Below are 16,606 nucleotides of genomic sequence, written 5' to 3' on the forward strand. Positions count from 1 at the left end.
TATCAGGTGGGTCTTGGCTGAAAGTAAAGAGTACCAGACGAACGTCTGTTTGTGCTTTATTGACTATGCAAAGACATTTGACTGTGGATCATAACAAGTTATAGCTAAAATTGAGAGGAATGGGAATCCAAGAGCACTTAATTGTGCTCATGTGAAACCAATAACTAGACCAAGAGGTTATTGTGGAACACTGCAAGCAAGGGAATAGTGTTGTTGCTGTTGTTATGTGCCGTCGAGTGGTTTGCGACTCATAGCGACCCTATGTACAACAGCCCTAAACCCTGCTCTATCCTGTGCCAATCGCACTGCCTCTGACACACCCATCCCGATTACCTCAGTCAATCAGTCCATCTCATGGAGGGTCTTCCCCTCTTGCGCCATCCCTCTATCCTCCCAAGCATGATGCCCCTCTCCAAGGACCTGTCTCTCCTTGCAACATGCCCAAAGTATGTCAGACGAAGCCCCAGAATCCTTGCCTCCAAGGAGTTGCTTGGTTTAACCCTCTCCAGGATGAATCTTTTTGTTTCCTTGGCAGTTCATTGTACATTCAACACTCTTCTCCAGCACCACAGCTCAAAGGCATCAATTCTCCTTCTGTCCTCCCTAGTCACTGTCCAACTCTCTGATGCATAACAAGTGATTACAAAGACCATGGCCTGTATCAGGCTCATCTTAGTCTGCAGAGAGACACCGTTGCTCTTGAGTACTTTAGATAGGTCCCTAACAGCAGACTTTCTCATCGCAATACGTTTTTTTATTTCCTGACTGCTGGTGCCAAGAGTGTTGACCGTGGAGCTGAGCAAACTGAAGCTGTGAACAATCTCAATCTCTTTGCCATCCATCCTGAAGCTACCAATTGGTCCAGTGGTGAGAATCTTTGTCTTCTTGACATTGAGCCTCAGTCCATACTGAAGGCTGCAGTCCTTGACCCTTCACAGCAAGTGCATGAGGTCCTCCTCAGTTTCAGCAAGCAGGGTTGTGTCATCTGCATAACGCAGATTGATAATAGATCTTCCACCAATCCTGATGCCACAATTCTCCTCATAGAGCCCCGCCTCTCGGATATCTGCTCTGCATACAGGTAGAAAAGGTATGGAGACAGGACACATCTCTGGCATACACCCTTCCCAATTTTGAACCATGCAGTGTTACCTTGCTCTGTTCTGACAACTGCCTCTTGGTCCAAGTGTAGGTTTCTCATTAGCACAATTAAATGTTCTGGGATTCCCATTCTTCTCAGAGTCAGCCACAGTTTGTTATGATCCACACCGTCAAACGCCTTTGCATAATCAATGAAACACAGATACATGGTTTAAATTAGGAAGGGAATGTGTCAGGGTTGTATTCTGTCTTCTTACCTATTCAATCTGTATGCTGAGCAAAATATTTGAGAAGCTAGACTTCGTGGAGAGGAATGCTGCATCGGTATCAGAGGGAGACTCGTCACTCATCAAATAAAAATTATTCAGAAAATATTAGTTTTTGCTGCTTACAAGTGCCTATCATAGATTTTCTTTCCATACCATCTTTTTTCCTTCACCCCTGGATTCCTAATTTTCTAAGTCTTCTTGTTACCTCAGTGTGATATTGAAGAGGTAGTTTCTAACTGTCCTACATACTTATTGAGCTTTTTATTAGAAGTACTTTACCCCTTTTTTTAGTGATTTTGATCCTCAAATGTTATTTGTTAAAATCTTTTTTTCAAGGCAAGGTCAAATGTGTCAGAAGACCATCTCTAATAGTGTTTCTTATAGTTTCTTGTGTCTTACCACTACTAGAATACAAAGGATTGAAATCAGAGGCTGTGCCTCATAATATCTGCATTACTTATCTGTCCATTGCACATCCGGATTTTAGTTCATTATATTAATTTAAATATTTTAAAAGATAATAACCTTAGATGTTTTAAAATCTAATTTATATTTAATCCATTTTCTAGATTAAATATAAGACACCTCAACCTATAGGTGAAGCATATTTTACAGAAACCTTTGATTCTGGAAGGTTGACTGGGTGAGTTCAAGAAAGTGTTTTCCTTGATTTGATTAGCTTTTTGAAGTTATTGGTTATTGACCTATGAAAATTACCTCTACTAAGGAACTATGAAATTTTTAAAAGTATTTTACTTATTGGCATTATAAACTAGCATCTTAACATATTTTTGTTAATGATGTCTTTCTCATTGCCATTAAGTCAGAATGACTCATAAAGGACTTTCCACTAGGGTTTTCAAGCTAGGACTCTCACAGGAGGAGATTGCCTGTCATTCTCCCATGACTCAGTTGGTGGATTCAAACCACCTTGGTGTTAGCAGCACAAATTTCCTGTAGACTACACAACAAGAGTTCTTTTTGTCAATATTGTTGTTAGGTGCCGTCAAGTCAAATACAACTCAGTGACCTTATGAACAGCAGATTTGAACTCTGACTTGCCTTGCACCGTCCTCAACATCTCTGACACACTTGAGCCCATTGCAGCAGTCAGTCCTTAAGGGTCTTCTCTCTCTTTCACTTTCAAAGCAGGATGTCCCTTTCCAAGGACTAGTCTTCCCTAACAACATGCCTAAAGTATGTGAGACGAAGCTTTGTCATCTTTGCCTCCAAGGAGTACTCTGGTGGAGAGGGTGTACCTCTCTAAGCCATGTTTAATTCAAATATTTATTCGTTTGCTCAATGAAAATATGTAAGTTAATTTTGAATATAAAAAAAGTATATTCTCTAGGACATTACCAGTACAATTTCCATGACAATTTTGAGTTACAATAGCATCGTAAATATTGGTAAAAAGAATTAAAGTTAATATTTACTTCATATTATGCTAGACACCCTCCTAACTAGTTAGATAAGTACTCTCTCCTTTTTGTGTACCTATCGGGACTGGTGTTTAGTATGCCTTGTCTGTGATCATACAGCTAGCAAATGGAAGATTTCAGATTTTATTTGACTCTACCTTTGAAGAATATGTATAGCTATTCTTACTTAGCCTCTAAATAATGAGAAAAATAAATATTCGGTAATATTATTAGGTAGTATTAGGTAATCTTTTGTTGTGCTTCTAATATTCATGTATCTATAAATTACTAGATTTCTTTTTTAATGGCATGCATTTGATTTTACCTTTCTTTACAGGTGGGTCTTATCAAAGGCAAAGAAAGATGACACAGATGCAGAGATTTCTATATATGACGGTAAAATATTTATTTAAACATTAGACATAACCAGTGTGACCCAGAAGTCAGCACTCTTGAAGATGATTTATCCATTTAGTCGTATTTGGCTGAAGTCCCATCCTGCTTCACAAGAGAATATTCATTCTTTTATCCTGTCCCTTCTTCAGTATTTCTGGAAATCCTCAAGTACTCTATGCTTTGCCGCATCTGTATTTCTGACTCTGAAGAGCTGAATTTATACTCCAGTGTTGTTAGTCTCTTGTGTTTCCTAAGTCAGTATTTTACAGGCTAATGCTGTTCTTTACAGTTTTATCTCTAACACTTGTACAGCTAGGCCAAATTCTAGCCTTCCTTCCTCAGCATCCCCTTTCATTCTTTCTCTCTCTGCTATCAAATCAGAAAACTGACTTACAGGTGACCCTCTGGCGGGTTTTCAGAGGCTGTGTCACAAGTGAGGAGCTTGCCCATCTTTGTCCCAAAGGAGCTACTGGTGAATTCAGATTACCTCCCTACACGTACGTTGGCAGTGCAATTCACTCAAACACCCGAGCTTGGTATGACAAGATTTTTGGCATGATCAAAGATAAAACAGAAAAATTTATGTTCTCATGTTTCCATGAAGTATACCGTGTCTCCATGACAGTATCATTAAACGTAGCTACAGAAATTACTTATAAACAAGAGTCAATTTTTTTTCCTCCATAAGAAAAGAATTACATCTTCCCTGTGGTACAAAGCTAGCATCTTCACTTACCACATCCAGAATCAAGATCAGCTGCTTCTCAAAATGACTGATAGTGGGGATGTCCTCTCAGAAGACCTTGTCTTAGCCTCAGACTCTTCAGACAGTTACATCAGAACAACACCAGATAGATACTACTGCTTGGTGGTGTTCTGAAAGTACCACTGTCTATTTCCTTTTATTAGTTTCTGTTTTAGTCTGAAATAAAGATAGGCCTGTACGTTTTTCTTTGTAGTCTTAACCATCTCAGAAAGTCCCCATTTTTATACCTCAAAATAGCATTATCATATATGCAGATCAAGCAACATTATATGCAGTCTCATTTCCATTTAGGGAAAGAATACTTTCTCTAAAGAAATAAAAAATCTTTAGGGAGCTCTGTTGGCCTAGTGGCAAGAAGCTGCACTGCAATCCCCAAGGCTCTTGTTTGGAATCCACTAAATGCTCCGCTGGAGAAGGAGGAGCAAACTTCCTCCTGTACCAGCTGGATCTGACTAACCGGTATAAAAAGGGGGAAGAAAACCTCAATTAAAATAAAAAGTTTTAAAAAGAATCATAATTTTTTTAAAAAAAAAACTTCAGAGGTACAGTGATGTCTGAATTATAGAGAAATAATACACTGTCAGTTGGAAGCAAGAGTGGCATCCACTTCCTATACAACTTTCCTCTGGAAACTCTCTGAACTTTGATAAACGACGATAGTTACAGAAAAGCTTTAGGCCTTTGTTCATAGGGTCACTGTGTGTTGTACTCGGCTAGACGGCAATCAACAACACCAAAAATACACTATCAAACAGGAAGTTTGGCTTTGAAATACCTGTGTTCCGGTAAGTTTACAGCTTTCTTCAAGAACTTTGAGTAGATACTAGTTTCACATTTGTGTTTTAGAAGAATGAATCAGTGGAGTATCCCTACAATTAAGATACAGTCTATCTTACAGATGAATTTAAATCTCTCTTCCTAGATAAAACTTTTCTTCTAGAATTTAATCTTTCTCTTACTTGAAGTTAAAAATCAAACTTCTTAGCATCCAAGTTCAGTATGCCATCTTAAATATCCAAGTAAATAATTCTCTAGCATATTAGTGTAACTGATTTATGACTGGCATTTTCATTTTTTAAAAGTAGTTTTACAGGATACAGATTTTATTAATTTCTACTTTCTTAAATGATGTTATTTTTGTACTGATAATAGCACTGCTGTATACATAGTGATTGATTGAGAGCAGTAGATTTTTTTAAAACTAATTTAGATGTCACAGTAATTAATCATGCCTATTAAGTACCACTTGAATTAAACTCATAAGTTTTCTCCTGAGTAACTAAATATGAGCCTAATAAGGGAGCGTTAATGTGCTTGGGTACAGGCAGTTTATATAATCGTGATTCCTCAAGAACTTCTTTAAGTAAAGTCTCAAAAAACCTCCAGACTCAAAAAAAAAAAAAACCCTCCAGACTCACTGCCTTTGGGTTAAATTAACCTCCTGTTAGATTTGTGAGGCTGTAAATCTGAATGAGAGGAGCCTGCCCATATTTCTCCCAGTGGAGGAAAGGCTAATACAACAGAATTAGAGGGGAAAGGGAACGTGGACACTTTAAGAAATAATATATTTAGAAGCTCAATAAATTTTAACATTGATAGGCAAAAATCCCTCAAACACTCTTGATTCATAGGTCCAGTATACCACTCTAAACCTAAGTGCATTTGTATTGTATATAGTCCATGACAACAACAACAAAGTCCATGATCTAATTTCACAAAGTTTCTGATCCTAAGTTGAAGCCTAGCAAGAGCATAACTCAGCTGTTCATTATTACAGTATTTTGAGTCTTTTTTGACCAAGAGTTTTTGAGAACTGATTGGTTTAGTTTGAGAAAGGGTGATGGTAATTTACATGATTTGAGTATAAAATATTCAAAATAAAATTTAAATTTCTACAGTGTGTACTGTGGAGTAGTAATGATATGTGATTAATACCACATGTTTAAAAATATGTTGACTGAGGCACTCTGCTCATTTTATATTAAGGATACCTTTTGTCTCATACATAATTTTTCACCATCTCACTTTAAATATGCAATAGTAATAGACTGTATGCAACAAATCATTCTTTTGTACTTCTATTGATTAGAAAATTTCTTAAAGAATATAAAACCAAACCAGATTTAGAAGCACCTTAGTCAGATATTATGGTGTATCTTATATGTTTTTAATATTTTTGCTAAGTGAATGAAACTGTTCTTCAATTGGAGAAATAAAAAAGCAGGCACTCTAGCAGTTGCAAATACATTATTTTCTAACTTAAAATTGTATTTAATTTTTGCTAAATTAGACTGATACATGATTTATAAATCAGTCTTTTCTGTTACCTTTCTATTTTAGGAAGATGGGAAATTGAAGAATTGAAAGAAAACCAAGTACCTGGGGACAGAGGCCTGGTATTAAAATCTAGAGCAAAGCATCATGCAATCTCTGCTGTATTAGCCAAACCCTTTATTTTTGCGGATAAACCTTTGATCGTTCAGTAAGTTTTACTGTTTCTGAATACTTTTCTACATTTTGTAACTTTTATATAATTTCATTCTTGAATACAACTTTATTTGTAAAATATGGACACTATTTTCCTTTCTAAGTTTCAAAACCAACTTGTAATCTAGTATGTTTTTGTGGAAATACCACAATTAGATGGCTTTGACCAATAGAAATTTGTTTTCTCACAGTTTAGACATCTAGAATTTGAATTCAGAGTGCTGGCTCAAAGAGAAAACTTTCTCTGTGTATGTATTTTGGTTAAATAAGTTTTCTAGCATAGGAATTTTGGGTCCAAAGGATGTGCTCCAATCCCAACTCTTCTTTCTTGGTGGTAGTAGGTCACTCTTAAGTCTGCTCACTTCTCTCCCCACTTCTTTCTTAGCCATACCCCGAGGAAACCCCTTACATGCGAGCAAGACTGATTATATCAGATCTTATCATAGAAAATTATTATATCATTATATAATTGCCACATTACACCATTATGTGCTTACCAGACCTCTTAAGAATCATGGCCCAGCTATGATTATGGGAAATATTTTGGGAAGATACAATTTAATCCATCACATGCACAGTCCCACTCGAAAATTTTGAGTGAGAGACACATTAATTGTATTATTGTTGTTAGGTCTTTCCTTGGAGTAAACAAAAACTCATATTGACCTTATCAACAACAGATGGGAATCTTGTCCTGTCCTGCACCCCCTCAACAGTTTCTACCCTGCCCAAGCCCTTTGTTGAGTCACTGTGTCCATCGATCTCATTGAGGGTCTTCATTTCTCTGGCTGACTCTCCACCTTTCCCAGCATGATGACTTTTCCCAGGGACTCGCCCCTCCTTATGTGAGGCAGAATATTACCATCCATGCTTCTAAGGAACACTTTGGTTGTACCTCCAACATAGATTTGTGTGCTCTTTTGTCATTCTATGCAATATTCAATACCATGTGTTCTCCAGCACCGTAATTCAAAGGCATTGATTTTTTGGTCTTCCTTATTCATTGCTCACTTTTCAGGTACATAAGAATTAATTGAAAATACTATGGCTTGGATCAGGCACACCTTAGTCTTCAAGTTGACATTTTTGCTCTTAAACACTTTAAATATGTTCTTGATGGTAGACTATATTTTGTAAAATTTGACTATCATAAACAATATCCTATGTTGTTCTTATGTGTCGTCAACTTGGAACAAACTTATACCTGACTTTCCAGCAAGTTTTCAAAGGCAGTAATATCAAAGCGGGATTGGAATGCATTTCCTAAACAATATGCCTCTGGAAACTTTCTGAACTTTGATAAAGGTCGATAGTTTTAGAAAGGCTTCAGGCCTTTTATTCATAGGGTTGCTGTGAGTCATGCTCGACTCAAAAGCAGTCAATAACAATATCAAGGGAAGAGTTTGACCATCTTTCTCCTGTGGAACTGCTGTGGCCTCCCTCTGCCTGCCTTAGGGGTTGGCAGTACAACTGCTTACCATTAGGTCACCAGAGCTCCCTTATAAACTACATAGTGTTTATGAAAATAGCCATTTTAACTATTTTCTAAAATTAATTGGGCCTTAGATATTTACCAGTCATAATATTTAAGAAGAAAATTTACTTCAAAAAGGAAATACAAAGGGCACTTTCTGTCTATCATGGTACCCTATTAAAAAACATGCATTTTCAGACATTCTTCTGTCCCAGGTATTAGCATCAGCTAGTTTTGTTCTGATAGTGCTTCATTGTTTACCTTCATTTTAAAAAAAAGCATATACTTTTTAAGTTTATTTCTCATACACTGCTGTAAAATTAAAACAGAACTATAAATTAAATACACGGTTAAAAGCCAATAAGATTCAGATTAAAAAACCAAAGCTAAAAGGAAAAATACAAACACTACTTTCTACCTTGTTGTTGTTATGTGCCATCGAGTTGCCTATGATTCATAACGACCCTATGTATAACAGCCCTAAACCCTGCTTTATCCCTTGCTAATCTTAATTGTTTCCAACACACCTATCCCCATTACACCAGTGACAGAAATCAATCCATCTCATCAAGGGTCTTCCTCTCCTACTGTGTCCCTCTACCCTCCCAAGCATGACGTCCCTCTCCAAGGACTGATCCTACCTTGCAGCATGTTCAAAGTATGTCAGACGGAGCTTCAGAATCCTTGCCTCCAAGGAGCAGCCAGACTTCACCCTCTCCAGGACGAACTTGTTTGTTTTCTAACAGACCGTGATATATTCAGTACTCCCAGCACCACAGCTCAAAGGCATCAATTCTTCTGTCATCCCTAGTCATTGTCCAGTTCTCTGATGCATAGCAAGTGATTGCAAAGACTATGGCCTATATCAGACTCACCTTAATGTCAAGAACCTCTGAGTTGTTAAAGCCCATGAAATGCTAGAACTATTTAATTGAACATATAACTGACTTAAAATGCTTTAGGTACAGTTGAATTGGAATGAAAATTAATAATGAATTGGATATGCAAGGTCATTAGCAGTTTCCTCGAGGTCTTTTTCTGTAGTTGTAGTCTATATTTATTTTTGTTTAGAGAGAATATTGTGTATAGTCTTTGGAGAGTCGTCTTACTGGAGAAAATTGAGAGTCAGCGAAAGAGAAAACCGTCAAGATGGATTGATACAGTGACTGAACCAATGGGCTCAAGCATGACAGATTGTGGTGCAGGATAGAGCAGAGTTCATATCTGTTGTTCACAGGGTTGTTATGACTCAGAATAAAGTCGATGACATCTAACAACAACTTTACCTGAATTTAAAGTTTCTTATTGTAGTTTTGGTCAAAGTATTTTCTACTTACTTAATTCGGTAGTTTGGGTTGAAAACAAAAAAAAAAATTCCAATAAATTGATTTTTAAAATTTATTTAAACATAACATTTTATAGTTAATATACAATATGTTGTAGTAGTAGAAAAAGTATGTAAATTGTGGATATTGAGTATATTATTTGTAATGCAAAACATTTAGTGTAAATTAATTGAAAATAATGCATTAAATTTTAGAGAACAATTAGTAATTTCTGTTTATCAGCAGCATAATTCTTTTCCCCCTTCATTTAGATATGAAGTAAATTTTCAGGATGGTATTGATTGTGGAGGTGCATACGTTAAACTCCTAGCAGACACTGATGATTTGGATCTGGTATGATATTTTAATATTTAAAAAAAATTTAAGTTAGTAAATAATTTTAAAGAGTATTCTATAAAACTGAAAATTTAACTTTCAAATAAATTGAAAAGACTTTGAAAGGTTTTTCTAATACCAATGTATATAGCTTTTTTTGTTTTCAAGATGACTGTAAATTTATGTCACTTGCTGTCATCAATTTCATAACCTTTAGTAATGTTAAAAAGTTTCCCAGTGACATGAGTAGGTAAATTTAAATTTAAAATTAGTTTAAAATTCTTTTCAAAATAAAAATCTTAAGTTTGTTCATAGAAGTAAAGTAAGTAGCAAAGCGGTGAAAGGAAATGAGCTAAGAAACAAATAAACTGGGTCTAGTTTAGGAATTGGCAGCCTACAAAAGATTCCAAAAATTCATTTAGCAGTCATTAAATAAAGTAGATTTATAAGTCTAAGAGCTTGCTTATGATACTTTAAGGCCAAGAACATTTCTAATAACATTTTCTTACAAGAGGCTATGTCAGGATTTCTACATATAACAGAAATAATAGAATCAACATATCAGTCAGTGAGTTACTGACAGCATATGTCTAAGTATAGGCTGTGAAACATGGAGTGTAGAGTTCAAGTACTATTATTAGGATCAGGTAAAGGAAATGTTTGTAGTATATGTTGCATTTCTTAGTAATTTTTAGGTGTTGATGACTTGAAAATACAGTGACAATAATAAAATTTACTACCAAGTACTTTCTAAGCTCTTAAATTAGTTCACATAATTCTAAGAGAAAGCTTGTAAGTTACTATTGCCTTCATAATACAGAGATGATCAAATAGAGATACAGAAAAGTCAAGAAATTTGTTCTCCTTTATATATAGTTAATAGGACTTGAGCCCAGATGTCAATGGCCGGACCCATACTGTTAACCGTGACGCCAAGACATACTTGTTACTGCTTAAAACGGAATATGTCTGTGTTGGTTTTGTAGCTGAATCTCTCTTCACTCTGTGCTCTGAAGAGTCCTCCTCTGGTATCTTCCTGTATGAAAATAATGAGTAATCACTGTAATCTTAAGGTCATAAATATGCTTTACTCTAATACTTATTTTTGTTAATAAAATTTTACCAATGTAGATATTCGTAAATATCAAATATCAGAAGTGGAAGTAACTTATGCTCTTTAAAGATTAGCATTATTTCAGATACAAGCTGTCATTTCCCCACATCTTTACTGTTACTTCTGTCATAGGAAGTTTTAGGAGAATTAATAGTATGTCTTTATGTTCTACACAATTAGAAAGAGTAGAAAATTTACTAAATACTCTGTAATTCTTGACTAATTTCAATACTCATCTCTCTTTGAAGGAAAACTTTTATGATAAAACTTCTTATACCATCATGTTTGGACCAGATAAATGTGGAGAAGATTATAAACTTCATTTTATCTTCAGACATAAGCATCCTAAAACTGGAGTTTTTGAAGAGAAACATGCCAAACCTCCAGATGTAGACCTTAAAAAGTTCTTTACAGACAGGAAGACACATCTTTATACCCTTGGTATTTCTTTTTAATTGACTCATTAGTTTAAAAATATTTGCTGACTATTGATACAACATGGCAAGTATTTTGGGAAAAACAAACATTGATCTTAAGGAACTTTTTGTGAGACTAGGGTATGCATGAATAATTATAGCACACAAGAGAAAGTAAAGTGGTAGCATATGAAAGATACCATTAACAGTACAAAACCAGAATTACAGCTTAAGACTCAGAGGAAACGTAGTAAAGGATATTTATTATACTTGAACTTAATCTTCACACACACACACACACACAAGACAGTTTGTGTTCTGTGAAATTAGTGCTAGTCTAAACAGGAAAACTAGAAAACAAGATTAAAAATTGAAAAGCCCTGATGCTGGATTAGGCTTTTTTTTCCACCATAGACGATTGTGATTTTTACTAAGTCAGGAGCGGCCAGTCCTTGGAAAGGACATCAAGCTTGGAAGGATAGAAGGTCAGGGTAAGAGAGCAAGACCTGGCTGAGATGGACCAACACAGTGACTGTGGCTGTGGAGTTAATGTGTCGGCCATTGTGAGGCTGGCTCAGGACAGGGCAAGGTTCACAGCCATTGTTCATAAGGGTTAGTATGAGTTGTTGATGACTTGGCAGTATGTAATGACAATCTTGTGGCACATATTTAAAATTTAAAAGGAAAACATTGAATATGGTTATTCAACATGTATATGAGATTTTGCCTGGACATTGGTATGTTAAAATGAGGTGATTTTCCCCTTACTCAGAAGTATACATACCTTTGGTCTACTTATGATTTCATAAAATCATAGCATGCCAGAATTTAGCAGGGCAATTTCTGATGCCGTGCTCAGTTTTCTTACTCTGTCTCAGCACCATCCATAACGACATGAATTTTATTCCCTTTCTCAAGACTGCAGTTACAGAAACATTGATTTTCATCTGTTAAGGCAGTGCCCAAATTTATCTTATTTGATGTCAGCAAGCATACCAAAGTTCTGTTCTTGAAAAAAATTTCAGTTTAATTCTGAACATTGTTGGGAACATAAAGTAAAAAGCTTATTGAAAGCAAATGTTATGCAGCTTTTTTCATCTTTCTTATTTTTTCCAGGATGTACATTTTACCCAGTGACATGCTGTCGTTACAGAAGAGGGAAGGGAGGTTTTTGTTGTTGTTAGGTGCTATAGAGTTGATTCTGACACATTGTGACAAACAGATAAAAACCTAGGCAAATGCTGTACCATCCTCACAATTTCCTCTGTGCTTAAGCTCATCAGTACAGTCACTATGTCAGCATATCTTTTGGGGACTCACTCTCCTTTGCTTAACTTGCTGCTTTTCCAAGCAGGATGTCAAAGTGTAGGTCCCTCCAGATAACATTCCCAAGGACATGACATGAAATCTCAGCATCCTTGCCTGTGAGGAGAACTCTGGATGCATCTGAAAATAAACATGCTGTTTAATGTCCATGTTAATATTTTAAATCATGCTTCAGATATTTTATACTATAGTGCATGAGTTCTTGATTTTTTTAAATGCTAATGATCTTTAAAGTTCTCTAGGAAATTGTTTTACCTCTTCCTTTGGTAAAAGGTTTAAATATATTTAAAGTCAAGAAATAACTAATAAATATCCTTGCTATGTTCCTTCCTTATATGAAAGACATATAAATTAATTTTAAAATATAATCTGTTTATTCTCTTGCTTTGTATTTTAAAAACAAAACACAGACTACTTGTTGAGTGATTTTGACTTGTAGATGCCTCGGGTGTGTTAGAATTGAACTATGCTCTAAAAGGATTTCAGTGACTGATTTTTTTCTAAGTAGACTGCCAGGTTGCCTCTGGGTAGACACTAACCTATCCAGTGTTATGATTATTAGCAGCTGAGCTATTAGCTCGTTCCCACAACCATCAATCCACATTACCTCTACATACACAGAGCTGTTAGGATTCCTGTGCAGTTGTGAGAAGGATTCACTGTAATAGTATAATTGGTAGGTTTCTATTGAGTATTCAAGGTGTAGCTGTTTTGAAGTAAAAAAAGTAAAAATATTTTATGTTGTCACTAATTAAATATCAATAAATAGTAATTGCTAAAAGTGGACTTTGAAAAAGCATAATTTTCAGAGAATTTTGTTAAATATTAATTCAGTACATATTAATATGGTCCTGTTATACATTATGTTTGAATAAAGTACAGTATACTTAAAAGAAGCATGTGGAAAGTAGAACATAACAACTAAAATCTGTATCTGACTACAAATTTAATCCTGATTGTAAAAGCATTATTTGAATAACTGGCAAAGCTTGAATGGGTTCTGAGGATTAGATGCTAATCATGTATCAGTGTTAATTTCTTAATGTTGGTGGTCAGATTGGCATTATATAGGAGAATGCCAATGACTTGTTTGTAGAAAATAAATGTACATTAAAGTGTTAAAGTGATTATGAGTAAGATTCGTAACTTACTCTTCAGTGGTTCAGGAAAAGCAATTTTCTGTAAGCTCAATATTGTTTTAAAAAAAGACTTTGAATTGCTGAAGAAAATTGGATTGTATTGTGCTACTGTAAAAGAATTAATATGACTAGGTAATGTGAGTCCTAAACTGAGCTGTCTAACTACTGGATATGCTTTTTAAAAAATATCCTAGGGAAGAAATATATTACTGTAAATAATTCATATTAAAGCAAAATAAAATCTTTAATGAGAAGTTCCATATAGTGATGAGCATACTTGGATCTGATACTTCTGGTTGGGAAAACCTTTACCTCTTTTGTTTATGTGGATGCTGTTAATTGTTAGATTATCTCTAAAATTTATCCAAGCTGATCTGTGTATATATTTAAATTCTTTCCAGTGATGAATCCAGATGATACATTTGAAGTGTTGATTGATCAGGTAGTGGTAAATAAAGGTAGCCTGTTAGAAGATGTGGATCCTCCAATTAATCCTCCCAAAGAAATTGAAGATCCCAGTGACAGCAAGCCTGATGAATGGGATGAAAGAGCCAAAATCCCTGATCCTTCTGCTGTCAAACCAGATGACTGGTAAGAAAAAAAATTGCAATCTGTAACAAATTTCATTTTTGTCATAGTTAAGAAACAGTACATAATATATCAGTGATGTTTCCTGTGTGACCTTTTATAGAATTTTAATTCATGCTTTTAAGGGTTTTTTTGAACTATTTAAATATTTTTATGTTGTGAGGAAAAATTCCATGAATCTGAAACACAGACACTTTAATTCCTGGTTTGATCTTCATCACAGTGTGTACGCAGCTTACTAGTTTCAGTCTTTCTTAGTTAAAATATTAACTTGACCTTAAATAGGACATATCTTCACCATCTTGTAAAACTATGTAGAATTTGCTTGTAAAAAATAGACTTGACTGCTTTTCTTTTTCTTCTCCTATCCCGTGATCGTGGTGTTTATTAGTGACCTAACAAGTAATGTGTTCAGAAAGTAATCAAGCTCCAGGTCTTCAGTCAGGAAATCCTCAGGCATCTTTGATTTAACAGGTTTTTTACTACATCATTATTTGTTGTTTTCTTTTTATTGTTAAATGCCATCAGGTCAAGTATTAGTCCTAGCAATCCTATGAACAGCAGATCTGAACCCTGTCCTAAATGCCGTCTCATCATCCCCAGCACTCTTGAGCCCATTGGCATAGACACTGCAAATCCATCTCATTGAGAGATGACTTCTGCTTCACTGATCCTCCACCTGTCCAAGCATGATGTCCTTTTCCAAGGATGAACCACCTCCTAACAACATGTGCAAAGTGTGTGAGATGAAGCTTCCCCATCCTTGTCTCCAAGGAGCACTCTGGTTGCACCTTCTCCAAGAATGTCTATTTGTTCTTTTGGCAGTCCACTGGATATTCAGCACTCTTCTCCAACACCACAACTCAAACGAGTTGATTCTTCTTCTGTTATCCTTACTCATTGTCCAATTCTTAGATGCATAGCAGGTGATTGGGAAGACTGTGGCTTAAATCAGGTGCATTTTAGTCTTTAAAGTGACACGATCTACGTAATGCAGTTTTTTTTTATGAATCTTCCTGCAGTCTGGTGCCACAGTCTTCTTCCTAAATGAAGTCCAGCTTCTTGAATGATTTGTTAAGTATACAGATTGAATAGATATGGAGAAGGGATACAGCCCTGACACACACCTTTACTAATTTTAAACCTTTCAGTGTTCTCTTGCTCTGTTTCTACAACAGCCTCTTGGTCTAGCATAGATTTCATAAATGTTCTGAAATTCCTAGTCTTCTCAATATTCGCCATAATTTGTTATAATCCACACAGTTAAATGCCTTTGCATAGTCAGTAAAACACATTCTCTGCTTTCAGCCAGGATCCATCTGACATCAACAATGATATCCCTGGGACCCTGGCCTCTTCTAAACCCAGTCAGAATTTCTGGAAGTTCTCTATAAATGTACTGTTGTCATTTTTAGATGATTCTTCACCAGTATTTTGCTTGCATATGGTATTGTTTGATAATGTACTATTGTTTGATAATTTCCACATTCTGTTGAATCACCTTTTTAGGGAATTGAAACAGATAATGGATCTCTCCCAGTTAGTTGCCAGATAGATGTCTTCCAAATTTTCTGACACAGACTAGTGAACAAGTCCAGGGCTTCTGTTGTTAGTTGAAACATGCGGGTAGGTATTCTATAAATTCCTGGGGTCTGCCTTTTTTTGCCAGTGCCTTCAGTGCAGCTTGAACGTCTGCCCTCATCACCTTTGGCTCTTTATCACATGCTACTTCCTGAAATTTTTTATTTCAACCAATTCTTTTCTGTACAGTGACTCCATGTATTCTCTCCCACTTCTTTTGATGCTTCCTGGATCATGTGGGATTTTCCCCATAGTGTCTCTTAGTATTACACTTTAGGCTTGAATTTGTTTTACAGTTTGAGAGATGCCAACCAATTTCTTTCATTTTCATTCTTTGACTCCAGCTCTTTGCACATTTTATTATAATACATTGTCTTCTTAAGCTACCCTTAGAAATCTTCTCTTTTTTTAATTTCAGCATCTCTTCCCTTTATTTGGCTTCTCAATATTCTATTGGAATTTTTCAGTCTATTCTGACATAAATTTTAAGTTTTTTCCTCCTCTGTTTTGTAATGACCATTTGTTTACTTTCATGGATGATACCTTTGATGTCAATCCACAGTTCATTTGGTCTTTGATCATTAGTGCTCAATGCCTTATGAACTTTGAGAAATGAGGATAATTATAAAAAGGTTTCAGGTCTTTTGTTCATAGAGTCACTATGAGTCATGCTCAACTCAAAGGCAATCAGCAATAACAACTTCAAAAGAAAGATAAAAATTACTTATTAGAAGAATTGGTAACTCTCCAGAAAAATTGAATACCTATTAGTAACCATTTTTAGTGATTATCATTTCCATATAATCCCAACGTAATTATATTTCTCTCTTTATTATTTTTTAATTTTTTTTTTTCAAATTTCAAGCT

General features: G+C 35.4%; 1 protein-coding gene across 1 annotated transcript in view; it reads left to right on the forward strand.

The window, feature by feature from the left end:
• CLGN (calmegin) overlaps nt 1–16,606 on the forward strand; it is a 74,942-nt gene that overhangs the window by 18,483 nt on the left and 39,853 nt on the right. The window contains exons 3-8 of the mRNA XM_006887021.1: nt 1,940–2,013; nt 3,129–3,187; nt 6,294–6,435; nt 9,512–9,593; nt 10,938–11,130; nt 13,972–14,161. Coding sequence (XP_006887083.1) covers nt 1,940–2,013; nt 3,129–3,187; nt 6,294–6,435; nt 9,512–9,593; nt 10,938–11,130; nt 13,972–14,161 — 740 coding nt within the window. The remainder of the gene's footprint in view (nt 1–1,939; nt 2,014–3,128; nt 3,188–6,293; nt 6,436–9,511; nt 9,594–10,937; nt 11,131–13,971; nt 14,162–16,606) is intronic.

This window comes from Elephantulus edwardii, unplaced genomic scaffold (genome assembly GCF_000299155.1).
Source record: "Elephantulus edwardii isolate Elephantulus edwardi_28Jun2011 unplaced genomic scaffold, EleEdw1.0 scaffold00053, whole genome shotgun sequence".
In the NCBI taxonomy this organism is placed as follows: Eukaryota; Metazoa; Chordata; class Mammalia; order Macroscelidea; family Macroscelididae; genus Elephantulus; species Elephantulus edwardii.